We start from the raw sequence: 13,078 nt of genomic DNA on the forward strand, positions 1-13,078 counted from the left end.
TTTGCCTGGACACATGGCCCACAGAAGTCTAGTCACTAACACACTGATTGCTTCCCCTGTGCCAGGATCTCTTCCAAAGGCCTTACATATTGTCCATTCTCTAATATTCTCAGAGCAGGTGCTATTCTGATCCCCACTTAGATGACGAAACTGAGGCACAGAGAGGTTAAGTAAAATGCTCAAGGTCATCCAGCTAATAAGCAGGAAGACTGTGGGTTTGAACTCAGGTCTCTGGCTCGAGTCTGTAATACTGTTTCTATAACAGAACGTGGCCCATAAGTAGGTACTCATCAAATGTTGGTTAAGAGAAGGGCATAATGATAACCTGGATAATTCTTTCCCTTCATTCTATTTGGAAGTTACTGGCTAATACTTGGAATGAATTCAGCTAAGGATACATTTTTTTTTCCTGCATCAATATCCTGCTGTCAGAATAATAATAAAAAGAAAAAAAAAGGGAAAAAAATCTCTTTTGATAAGCATTAATAACAGCAGCCTTATCAAATTAAAATCCCATTCACAGGGTTTGGACGGCGAATCTGGGCCCAGCGGTGTTATTAGACAGCACACGAATTCTAGGTGAGTCACTTAGTTGTCTCTCACTCTGCTCATTGGGAATAAAATATCTGCCATGCCTACCTTCTAGCAGTGCCAAGAAGGAAAAGGAGACTGTGTTTACACAATGAGCAAACATCAAGTTCCCAAACAGCTGTTGCACCCAGGGGGTTTGTTAAAATGCATATCCTGATTCTGGTAGGGAGGTTCTGCATTTCTAACAAACTCTTGGGGGCTACTGATGCCACTGCTCCACGGACCACAGTGGTTGTGGAGAAGCAGCACGAACTGCTCCCTGGATGTAAGCCACGAAGGCTCTGAGCCAAAGGCAGGGCAGCCACTGCAGGTCTCTGAGCTGGGTATAACCCAGGTGGGTGCAGAGTTTCAGAAACTCTGAAATGGAGTTTCATGAGTTTCCAAGGTCAGAAGGGGAAATGGGTTCATAGTGAGCCCTGGGCCTTGTACAAGGCAGGTCAAGGCCAAAAGTACTGCTGAGAAACCCCGTGGTGACTAGGGCTATGGGTCGCAGAGCACTTCCCCAGGCCCTGTCTGCAGAAGTTCCTTGGACCACTCTTTTATAAAGAGAGTAACTGAAGCTCTGGGGGGTTAACTGGTTCAAGATGACACATCTTCAAGTGGCCGAGCCTAGGTTCCAAGTCAGATTTGTGGATTCCTCTGTATCAGTGGGTTGCATCTCCAACAATATATCAGAAATGTTTGGGGAGCTTTAAAACCAGCAATACCAGGGCTTCACTTTAGATCAGTGAGATTGGATCTCTGGGCATAAGGTCTGGGCACAGGCAATTTCTGAGAGCTCCTCAGGTGATTCATGGAGCCATCAGGAGAGCAAATGAAGCTCCATCCACATAAGTGGGTGTCAACTATGACTACTCATTGTGGTCACTGGGAGCTCCAAAAAAATCCAGACTTATTAGTCAGAATCTCTGGGGTGGGGTCCCATCTGGGACTCTAGCATCGGTACTTTTTAAAGCTTCCAGATAATTTAAGTGTGCATGCAGGACTGGGAGCCAGTGCTCTATACTGTCACAAAACAAAGCTGGCCAGCATCCCCACTTAAGGAATGGATGGATGGCTGCACAGATGGATGGAAAGATGGATGGACAGATGGATAAATGGATGCATAGAAAGACAGATGGATACATGGGTGAATGGATAGATGGACAGACAGATAGATGGCTCGCTGTTTGGCTTGCTTCACTGCCTTTCTCTGGGCTCTATATCCTCATCTCTGGCCTCTATGTCTCCATCTCGGGACTCTATATCCCCATCAAGTTCGACTGGATGTCTATGGCATATCAAGCTTATGGATTCCACATCTCTAGTGTGAGTATCTTCAGATTCCCTCCCTGCCCCCTCCAGCATACCAGAGCCTGCAAATCCTGAGAATCACGCAATAACCCTTCGGCTGTAATCATTCTTTCCGTGAGCGTCATCATGAGCTGTCGGGCTTTGGAGCTGGAACACTTAAATTGGTCCATAAGAAAGTGCTGGATGTTTTCCATCTGTTTCCAGAAAGCTTCCATCTGTGAAATGAGAATGAAAAGCAAGAGGTAGGTGCAGAAAACGTATTTAAGAAAGCCATAAAGCTAGGTGGTTCATTCTTGAGAATTACAATTCATTCCTCATCACACACTGACGTTCTAAATACTTCTGCAATTCGGAGCGAGTTTATCTTGGCAATAATCAAGTTCTACAGAGAGGTTCCTCCTTGGCATATTGTAGGTGCCAGTCAGCTTCGAGGTGGCTTTTCAGCAAACACCAGTGCTCTGCTGATAAAGAAGTCAAGCACAATGAGATCACCCAGAGTAAACAGCTTAAAGACCCTTAAACAGGCCAGGATTGCTGCCTGGGGAGTGCATGAAATTCGACAGTGTGCTCCTGGAGGCTCCATATCTCTAAGAGGGATTAAACATGTTCTGGAAATAAAAGCACAAATGGCTGTTTAAATTTTAGTTATTGCCCTAAAAGTACAAAAGAGCAATATGGCAGAGACAATGCTGACCATGAAAACAATCTGCTCTAAAATCTTTTTTCTACCCCCTCATCTTATCAGGAGGAGACGTGGAAATCACTGAGTGGCTTGGAACGTTGGGGCTCATCCAGCCTCCTGGAACACTGAGGACGAGGATACCAGTGGTCGTGACAACCTCCCCTTGCGGCATGCAGGTAGGGGCCAGGCTCACGCGTTTTATGTCCGGGTAAAATGTGTATTGGCGCCTGCAGCAACAGGCTGAGAAAGTTAGGTCACTGGTGAAAGGTCACAGGGCTGGGAGGCAGGGGCAGAGGTGGTGCAGGCTCACTGAACTCCCCCAGCTGTGGTTTTCTCCACCATGGCTCTGCCTCTCCAACTCTGAATTCATCTGGCCACCTCTTGCTGCACAGGGCGTAGGAGGGCTCGGGTCTTAGCGGCACCAGAAGCCCACCCTGACCTTGTTGCACTGGCAAAAGGTGGAGACAAACGCACCCTGAAACACTGAGTCATTCTGACCAGCCACCACACGGGCTGCACATGGATGAGAGGAAGCCCAGGCCAGTGTGGACCTCATGCCCTCAGGACTTGCTGTGTGTCCTGGTGGGCAATAGCCCATCCATTAAACCTCCGGCCTCCCTCTTGCTTTCCCACCAGATGACCTCCTTCCAGACTGCACTAAGAAAACGTGACTATCACCTGTGGCACCCTGCACACCTCCAAACAGAGTCCGATTCCAGCTGGCTTTGCCACTTCTACTCCAGCCCCAGAGAGCCAGGACACCCACTCTGTTCTTAAAAACTCTTGATTCCCTTGGAGTCTGTGACATGATTTCATCCTGATCCCTCAAAGTCCATATTCTCCCTTCTTGTCTCAGTTCTCCTTGGCTCCTCCTCCTTAAGTGTTGGCAGGATCCAAGACTGGGCTCCAGGCTCCTTTCCCTATCCATTCTACACACACCCTAGGCTGGGGCATCTCCACTATGGGAGGTCACCATACGTCAGAGAATCATGGGCTTACTATGAATCATCTGCCTGAAATATACAGACAGGTATTTCAGCAGATATTCCTGCTCTGGGGAGCCCGTGGACCCAGGAATCCAGGCTGAGCACCCTCTCTCTGCCACTCACGCCATGAACATCCTCGCTTCCTATGTCCTTTGACACAAGCTTAGTGGACACTCTCCATCCTCTGGCATCTCCATCTTAAGATGTCAAGCTAGGACTCACCAGCTCCCCTCCCAACTTGCTTCTTGTTCTGGGATCCTTATTTCCACAGAACTAATCTTTAACATCCTCTTCTCCTCAACCTCATTATCTGCTACCCTATCAGCTCTCCCACTCTTTCTCACCTCTCTGCTCCTACTGCAATTGTCTTCACGAGATTTCCCTACTGCCCTAGCCAGAGAGCACACACCTATCCTTCACTGAGTAGCTGGAGCAGTCCTTCTAAAACAGAAATGGATCCAGGCACCCTCTGCTACCAACCTGCAGTGACTCCCATCTCCTGGGCATGAGATGAAAATCCTCGGGCCAGATCTCTGGTTTTATCTTGCTCTGCTTGATCCTTAGTTCTCCCTGGCTCCCTTCTTTGCCTGCCCACTGGCCAGCATCCACCCACACTCTCCCAAAAGGCCTTTCAATGTATCCTTTATTCTATGAAGACTTTCCTAACCCTAGGATAAAACAGACTCCTCCTCTCACCACTGTGCCTCTGCCTTCCAGTGTTTTCATCTATCATGACACTTGTGAGCTAAAATCCTCATCTGGGCATTCCGGGTGGCTCAGCAGTTTAGAGCCACCTTCAGCCCAGGGTCTGATCCTGGAGACCCGGGATCGAGTCCCACGTCGGACTACCTGCATGGAGCCTGGTTCTCCCTCTGCTTGTGTCTCTGCTTCTCTCTCTCTCTGTGTGTGTGTGTGTCTCTCATTAATAAATAAAATCTTAAAAAAATAAAGTCTTCATCTGCTCACCTGTGGGTCCCCCTACTATGCTAGCCTATGCATCTCCCCAGCAGGGCCAGATCTAAGGTAGTTCTTAATTTCCAGTGTGCAGTCCAGTGCTTGAGTGCCAAACAAACAAAACAAAATGCAAAAAACAAAACAAAACAAAACACCCTCTTTGTTTCATACCTAATATAGGAACGGGGGTAGTGGAACTGAAAAGCAAAAAAGGGATATTTGAGGAAAGCCACCCTCTCTGAAATTTAAAGTAGGCTTTTATGAGTGGTGATGTCTGGGGTTGGAGAAGTTAGAAGCTAGCATCTGCTCTAATCCATGGGGTTACCATGGATTAGACATACAGGGTGAGAACAATCTTTTCTCTGAATGACAAAAAAATCAATCTAAAATTTAAAAAAGGAGAATTCATTTAAAAAGAAAAAAACCTCCGTAAATCTTGGCCCTTTGATTATACTTTCTCTATTAAGTAATTTCCAACCCTGGATCCTGAGCTCTGGGGTAGAACACGTTAGGGATTTCAAACATGCTTCCAGGTGCCATCTCTTTAATCTCACCAATTTAACTGTCCCAGAAACCATGGTTTTTATATGGAAAAAGGAGAAAAAACCATCACGTACATTATCTATTAGCTGCTCAGAGTATTCTCGCTCCTTCTTTTCCACATCTGCCAGAGTGATGTATTCAGAATCACCAGCTCCTAACATTGCTGTGTTTGACAGTTTGACCTGAAGTCCCTTTTCTAATTCCGCCAAATCCTGGGGGAAACAGAGGGGAAAGAAAAAAAAAAAAGCAAATAAACAAAGGAAAAATCCAACATATCTTAAATTCTAGAAGAGAGACCCTTTTATCTTTCACCACATTATCACAAAATATTTCTTTTTTTTTTAATTTTTATTTATTTATTTATGATAGTCACACACACAGAGAGAGAGAGGCAGAGACACAGGCAGAGGGAGAAGCAGGCTCCATGCACCGGGAGCCCGACGTGGGATTCAATCCCGGGTCTCCAGGATCGCGCCCTGGGCCAAAGGCAGGCGCCAAACCGCTGTGCCACCCAGGGATCCCCACAAAATATTTCTTAACCATGATTAACTGCTCTAGGCATGGTCCTACTTAAGGCTTGATGATAGAAAGGTATTTTCCTCCTTAAACATAGAGTCTTAAGAATACCAGATTCTTCTATAGTTTTCCCTCCCTGCTAAAAAAACAATACAAAACAAAACAAAACAAAGCAAAACAAAAAACACACACACACAAACAAAAACAACAAAACCAAACCAAACAAACCAGAACATGCTTTTAAACATGGTAAATTAACATCAGTCTCCCTGCTTCTCCCTCTGCCTATGTCTCTCCTTCTCTCTGTGTGTCTCATGAATGAATGAATGAATGAATGGATGAATAGAATCTTCAAAAAAAAAAAAAAACATGGTGCATTGGTGTCCTTTATTTCTTAGGAAGTCCTGAAACATGCCATGACCTGGATGGGGGTGACGGAACGCTTCTCCTCCACTCCTCTGGTTTCCGTGGGGGAAGGATTACTCCCTACACCCCAGGGAGGGTGGGATGCGACGTGATTGGTGGGCTCGGCAGCAGGAAGTGCGTCCCTGTAGCTTGTCCCGCCTCTTCCTCTTCCGCGTGCAGCGCTGCTGGGGAGGTCATGGCTGCCGTGGGGCCTCCGCCCGGGTGCGCTGGGCGACGTAGGGCCCGCCTCCGGGGGCGCCGGCCTGGCCCGGGACCCTGTGCACGGAGTCCCTGAGCCCCGCCGCCCGCGACGCGCCCTCCTCCGAGCGTGCCACCCCTCCTCGAGCGTTCTAAGGAAGCCCTGACCCGCCCCTGCGGCCCCGCCTCGTCCGTAGGTGCAGCACCACCAGGACGATCCTCCTTGTTTATTCGTTGGGGAGTCACTGGGACTCCGCTTCCTCGGCTGTAAACAGAAACGACGACGGCCACTGCCTGAGCTGCCATGAAGATGGAGTAAAAGCAGGTGTGAGGCGCGCCGTGTGCACGGGCTGCTGGAGGCGGCCTGGTAGCAGCGGCCCTGAGGATGCGGACGGGGCCGAGCCCACGCACCACCTCCTCCTCGTGCGCGGGGACTCATTCTTCCGCGTGGGATCCGGAGGAGTGGGGGACAAACGACCTCACGGCGGTGGGGAAGACGGCAGCGGTGCTGGCGAGGAGGCTGATGACGGACACGATGCAGATGATGGCCGTGGCTCTCAGGATGTGCGCGGCGATCACGAGTCACTCTGCCCGTCACTCTGCTCCGCGTCTCTTGCACATTTCTCTTGGCGCCCCCACGGCCCTGCAGGGTGGGAGTCATGATCCCCTGGCGCAGGAGGCACTGGGATTCTGGGCGTTTGAGAAGTGAAGGACCAGGACACCAGCCTCTCCCAGTCAGATGGCAAAACCTGGCTTGTTTCACTGCACAGAAAGCAACGTCAGCTCCGTATAGAAGACCCGGGAGGAGGAGAATGTACAGTAGTAGCATCATTAAAACCAATAGACCAATTAGGTATTTAGAAATACCCAACTTGGGGCGCCAAAGTGGCTTGGTTGGTTGGTATCTGAATCTTGATTTTGGCTCAGGTCATGATCCCAGGGTTCTGGGATCGAGCCCCATGTTGGACGCCCTGCTCAGCAGGGAGGTTTCAGAGGTCCCCCTCCGCCTGCCCCCACGCCCCTCCCCCACTTGTGGGCTCTCTCTCTCTCTCTCTCTCTCTTAAATCAATAAATAAAATATTTAAGAAAAAAAAAAAAAACAACCTAGGGGTGCCTGGTTGGCACAGTCGGGTGGGTGTCTGACTCTTGATTTCGGCCCAGGTCATGATCTCTGGGTCCTGGGATGGAGCCCCAAGTCAGGCTCTGCGCTCAGCATGGAGTCTGCTTGAGATTCTCTTTCCCTCTCATTCAGCCCCTCCCCACACTCTCTCTTGCTTTCTCTAATAAATCTTTAAAGATGAATAAGTAAAAATATCCAACCTTGTGGAGAAGATAACGGTTACTTGTTCTCTGTGAGTAGCAGGTATGATCAACATTCTTCTCTTTTTCCTTGCTTTCAATATTTTTCCAGAATTATTAATACCTATGGTCATTTTTATACATGTACACATATTTCTACAGTTACATTTGTTCAAAAGCATGTATTGCAATAATTTTCACACATGAAAGCAAAAATAGTTTCTTATACTACTATGTTTTATATGTTGTGATAAACTATTTTTAAGTGACTTTGAAATATAGCTTGAAGACTTACATTTTCTTGTTTCGAAAGAATCCTCTGGTATAATTCATCATCCGACTTCTTTTTAGGAAGAAGATCCAGGAGGCACATTTTAAAAATCTGAATAAACATCTACTGCCACGGAAGGAGACATAACAAAGAGAAACGCTTAGAAATGGGTATCTCCCCTTCCCTCCCTCCCTCCCTATCTATTCACATGCACATACATTTTTGCTATAGGAAAATATATCATTATAAATCATGACAATAGCCTATAATGGACTGTATTTTCATGAAGCCTCTAAGGAAAAATGCTTCACTTCTTTTGCTTTTTGTCTATTTATTCAAGAAATCTTCATTAAGTGCCTACTCTGCCATTCCTTCTGTGTTCCCTACAGGAGTCAAGGAAACCTAAAAGGCAAAGGGGTGATGCTTCTTCATGGGGAAGAATCAGAGGGAGGGTTGTTGGGAACTGAGATGTATAAAGTTGTCCATTCCAGCCTCCTGTCTCGATGGATGGTGTCATCCTCTGAACCAGAAAGGGTCCTCCCATGAGCCAGGACACCTAGGAACGTCCAAGGGTGCTGTCTCCACACCTACCATTCGCCTACTGCAGGACATCTAGGTGTTTCCAGTTAGGGGGCTTTTACGAATAAAACTGCTAAGAATAGGGATCCCTGGGTGGCTCAGTGGTTTAGCGCCTGCCTTTGGCCCAGGGCGCGATCCTGGAGTCCTGGGATCGAGTCCTGCGTCGGGCTCCCGGCATGGAGCCTGCTTCTCCCTCTGCCTGTGTCTCTGCCTCATTCTCTCTCTCTCTATCATAAATAAATAAATCTTTTAAAAAAACTGCTAAGAATATCCACATACAGGTTTCTGTGTGAACATAAGTTTCTCTAAGGTAAATGCACAAGAGTGCAACTGCCGGGTTTTGAGAGAAATGGACTGTTTTTCAGTGTGGCATGCTACATTCCCGCCAGCAATGCATGCAGGATCCAGTTTCCTCCCACCCTCACCAGCATCTGGTGGTGTCACCATTTGTTATTTTGGCCACTCCGATAGGTGTATAGTCATATCTCATTTTTTTAAAACATACCTCATTGTTTTAATTTGCATTTCCCTGATGGCTAATGCTGTGGAACATTTTTGATCTGATTTTGTGTGTGCATTTTCCTCCCGGCTGTATATCCTTTTTGGTGAAATGACTGTTCATGGCTTTTGCCATTTTTCTGATTGGATTGTTTACTTCTTTGTGAGGTTTGAGTGTTCTTTATATGTTCTAGGTGGGAGTTCTCTGTTGATACACGGCTTGCAAACCCCCTTTCTCCCCATCCTCTTAACAGGGTCTTTTGTAGACCAGAAGTTTTATATTTTGATGGCTATATTATATATAATTACATATGCTATATATAATATATAATTACATATATTATATATTATAATAATAATTATATATTATTTAAAAACTGTATTTTATTAGTTTTCCCTTGTGTGGGTCACCCCCTCAGTGTTAAGTCGAAGAAAGAACTCTTTGCCTAGTTCGAGATCCTGAAGATTTTCTCTTGTTTTTTTTTTTTTTCTAGAAGATGTATAGTCTTGCATCTAACATTTAAGTCTGTGATGCATTTTGAGTTCATTTTTGCATGACGCAGAGGTTCAGCTTAAGGTTCGTCTGTGTCTGCTTCTGGACATCTAATTGCTGCAGTACCATTTCCCGAAAAGCATATCACTCCTCCATTGAACTGCTTCAGAGGTCAGACATATTTGTGTGGTAAGGCACTTTAGTACAGGGCTCAGTAGATGTTTTCCTGTAGATGGCCACATCATAACAGTTCCTGGGTTTGCAGGCCATACTATCACTTTTGCAACCATTGGATTTTGCTGTTACAGCCTGGAGGCAGCCGTGGGCAAGAGTCAAGAACAGGCATGGCTGGATTTACATATATATAATCTCATTTGGGGGATACCTGGGTGGCTCAGTGGTTGAGTGCTGCTGGCTCAGGGTGTGATCCCAGGGCCCTGGGATCAAGCCCCGCATTGGGCTCCCCATGGGGGAGCCTGCTTCTCCCTCTGCCTGTGTCTCTGCCTCTCTCCCTGTGTCTCTCATGAATAAATAAAATCCTTTTAAAAAATCTCATTTGGTTTTTACAGCACACAGGACATTGGTACAATCTTCCCCACTTTACAGACAAGGAACTCTTTAGCTGAGAAATCTGGGTAACTGGCCCATGAGCGACAGAACCCAGAACTTTCCTTATGCTTGTCAGTGCTAACGAGCTCTAGGAACACAATGACATCCTGGCTTTCTACTCACTGAAGTTGAGACCACGTAAGGTAACATTCGTATCTCGAGATGTTGGTCTCAAACCCATTTTCTTTTTGACCCCAGACTGAATCAGTGATGTGCACAGGTCTTGTCTCAATCTTCAATTTAAAAAATTTTTCATTTGGAAAAATTACAAGCTCAGGAAAGTATCAAACCAGTACAGAGTCCCATGTGTTCTTTCCCTGGGTGACCTGGGATATCACTTTAGTATAATATCAAATCCCAAAACCGTCACTGACATTGGGCTGATGCAGTTTACTACAGACTTCACTCAGTTCCACTGATTGTCACATGTACTGGTGTGCATGTGCATGTGCATTTCTGTGCAACTTTACCCCAAGTATGGATTCATGCAATCACTGCCACAATCAAGATGGAGAATGTCCCGGCACCAGGAGAATCCCCTAGGCCTAATGATCCTTCTCTTGACACCTCCCTCAACACACACATCCCCTAATCTGTTCTCATCTCTATCATTCTGCTTCCAATGCTGTCAAATGCAGCTTCTCTCCACCTCCTGACAAGCCCAGTGCCAGCTTCTCCCTCCAAGGCCACCAGGGAGCTCTGAGCTCCTGGGCTGCATGACGGTCACATCTGGTCTGAGTCACTTTTATTTTTTAATTTGTTATCAATGTATAGTGGACACACAGTATTAGGGTAGTTTTGGCTGTACAGCACAGCAATCCCACAGGTCTGCGTGTGATGCCATCTGCAATCTGAGTCACATCTGAACTGACCTGTGGTGACAGATATCTACCAGAGAAATGGATCTTAAGGTCTCCATGAGAGCTTGTGTGTTTCGACAGGTCCTGCATAGTGAAGATACACCCCGCAGGGAGGGAAAGGCCACCCAGGGAGAGCAGGCCCCACGGTGCGGTGGCGTCAGTAGGCAGGGGGCACATGTCTATGGAGTGCCTGCTGTATGTTCAGGCACACAGACCTTGCACTCGGACAGACCTCACTCGGGTTCTGTGTCTGCCACTCACCAGCTGTGCAATTTTGGACAACTGACTCAACCTCTCTCAGTCTCTGGTATTTTGTGATTGAAAAATAGCTGTAAGGCTTAATTGAGATCAGATAGTTAGAGTCTTAGCCTCGGAGAGTATGTGTGCTTAACAAGTGGTGCTGTGATGATGCTGGTCACACAGCGCAGCCCAGCAGATCCTGGAGCTCTGCCTATGGAGACCCTTCGAAGTAGGACAATTTCACTTCCTAGTAACTCTATGGGATAAAAGCTGAAAAACATTATCTTTATTCCTTTCGGAAAGTGGCCCAGAGAGGGGAAGTGACTTACCTAAGGTCACACAGCTCATACGTGTGGGAGGCTGGACTAGAACCCAAGTCTCTGACTCCTGGTCTAGAGCTCCTTCCCCAGGTTCCAGCTTATGTGTCTCCCTCCGGGAAGCCTGGTCATCTCCCCCACTCTCACTCGGTCTCCCCTTACACATGCTTACGGCACCGAATTGTTTGCTAGGTCCTGCTGTCTGTCGTGGCGCATTTGTGCCATCTCTCCCGTCCCCCTACCCCCGGAGAGTGGGCTCCAGACAGGTGGGGGCCATCCCTGGGATTGTGCCTGCCAGGGAGGAGAGGCTGCCACAGACCAGATGGGCAGATGAGTGATGGTGGACGCTTTCTCCATGACAGCAGGCTGCTTCCCTGCGGGTATCTGCTGGCTGTTCCAGGGGCGAGGCAGCCAGCACCATGTCACTCGCCAGCTGGATGGGGCTCTGAGCACAGAAACCATCGACCCTCGGGAGCGCAGAGCCTCTGAGAGGACTGCCAGGGCCACCTGCCTGCAAGCGGGTCGGGATGGGGCCGAAAGGAAGCAGGCTGTAGCTGCAGGTGGTACGCTGGGGCCCCCGGATCAGGCTCTGTTTCTGGAGTCCTGCTGGGACTTCTGGTTTCTAGCACTGGCCCCTGTTTAGGAGGGGCCCCTGCTCTCACAGAGCCCTAATTTCTCTTTACTGCATCTGCAACTGGATGTTTATATTTCCAGTTCATAACGAAGCACCTGGTGGGCATGTCTGTCTGTGTCTGTCACTCTGTCCAGCGGCCCTTCTCCCTTGCTCTTTCCAATGGTCTTCCCCTCTATAGGTTTCATCCCTTTTCCAATAATCTGGAAGAAATGATGCCCAGCTGGCCCTGCCGGGGGTTCCGCAGCTGTACTGAGACACATCTCTCAGGCTGCCCCCCTCACCACGTCAATCCAGTGACGACGATTCACCCAGAGACCACATGCATCTGGCAGAGAACAGTCTTGTTCTGCTGCCGTCTTCGGTTTCAACTGCTCCTTCATCCACTCAGGGAACACACACCCATAAAAAGGTACCAGGCTGCCTACCTCGGCTCCCACCTAGGGCCTTATGACTCTGGGCGAGTCCTCTCTGTGCCTCTTTCCTCGTCTGTAATGTGGAAGGATGGCGACACCTGCCTCTCCAGAGTGTGGTGAGGTTCAAAACTAGCCACCTGTGGGACACTCCCAGGGCCTGTACTCAGGAAGCAATCAACAAAGTTAGTGCTATTGTTGTCGCTGTTATCATTCCTTTAAAAATGTTGGCAAGGGGCGCCTGGGTGGCTCAGTCAATGAAGCATCTGCCTTTGACTCAGGTCTCAATCCCCGGGTCCTGGGATCGAGTCCCACGTTAGGCTCCCTGCTCATTGGGGAGCCTACTTCTCCCTCTCCTTTCCACTTGTGCCCTTTCTCACTATCTCTGTGGCTATCTCTGTCTCTGTCTCTCTCTCTTTAATAAATAAAATCTTTAAAAATAAAAATGTTGGTGAGGATGCAGAGAAAGGGGAACCCTCCTATACTGTTGGTGGGAATGCAAGCTGGTGTAGACCCTCTGGGAAACAGTACAGAGGTTCCTCAAGAAGTTAAAACTAGAGCTACCCTACAACCCAGCAATTGCACTACTAGGTATTTACCCCAAAGATACAAATGTAGTGATCCAAAGTGGCACCTGCACCCCAATGTTAATAACGGCAGTGTCCACAATAGCCAAACTGTGGAAAGAGCCCAGATTTCC

At 47.8% G+C, this 13,078-nt stretch overlaps 1 protein-coding gene across 4 annotated transcripts in view; it reads right to left on the reverse strand.

Annotated features, from left to right (window-relative positions):
• The window catches only part of EVC (EvC ciliary complex subunit 1), a 69,122-nt gene that overhangs the window by 42,151 nt on the left and 13,893 nt on the right, over positions 1-13,078 (reverse strand). For all 4 annotated transcript variants that reach the window (XM_055326234.1, XM_055326233.1, XM_055326232.1 and 1 more), the window contains exons 6-8: positions 7,763-7,861; positions 5,124-5,261; positions 1,941-2,099 (exon numbers count right to left, since the gene is read on the reverse strand). In XM_055326234.1, the coding sequence (XP_055182209.1) occupies positions 1,941-2,099; positions 5,124-5,261; positions 7,763-7,861 (396 nt within the window). The remainder of the gene's footprint in view (positions 1-1,940; positions 2,100-5,123; positions 5,262-7,762; positions 7,862-13,078) is intronic.

The sequence above is a fragment of the Nyctereutes procyonoides genome, unplaced genomic scaffold (genome assembly GCF_905146905.1).
Source record: "Nyctereutes procyonoides isolate TBG_1078 unplaced genomic scaffold, NYPRO_anot_genome, whole genome shotgun sequence".
NCBI lineage: Eukaryota > Metazoa > Chordata > Mammalia > Carnivora > Canidae > Nyctereutes > Nyctereutes procyonoides.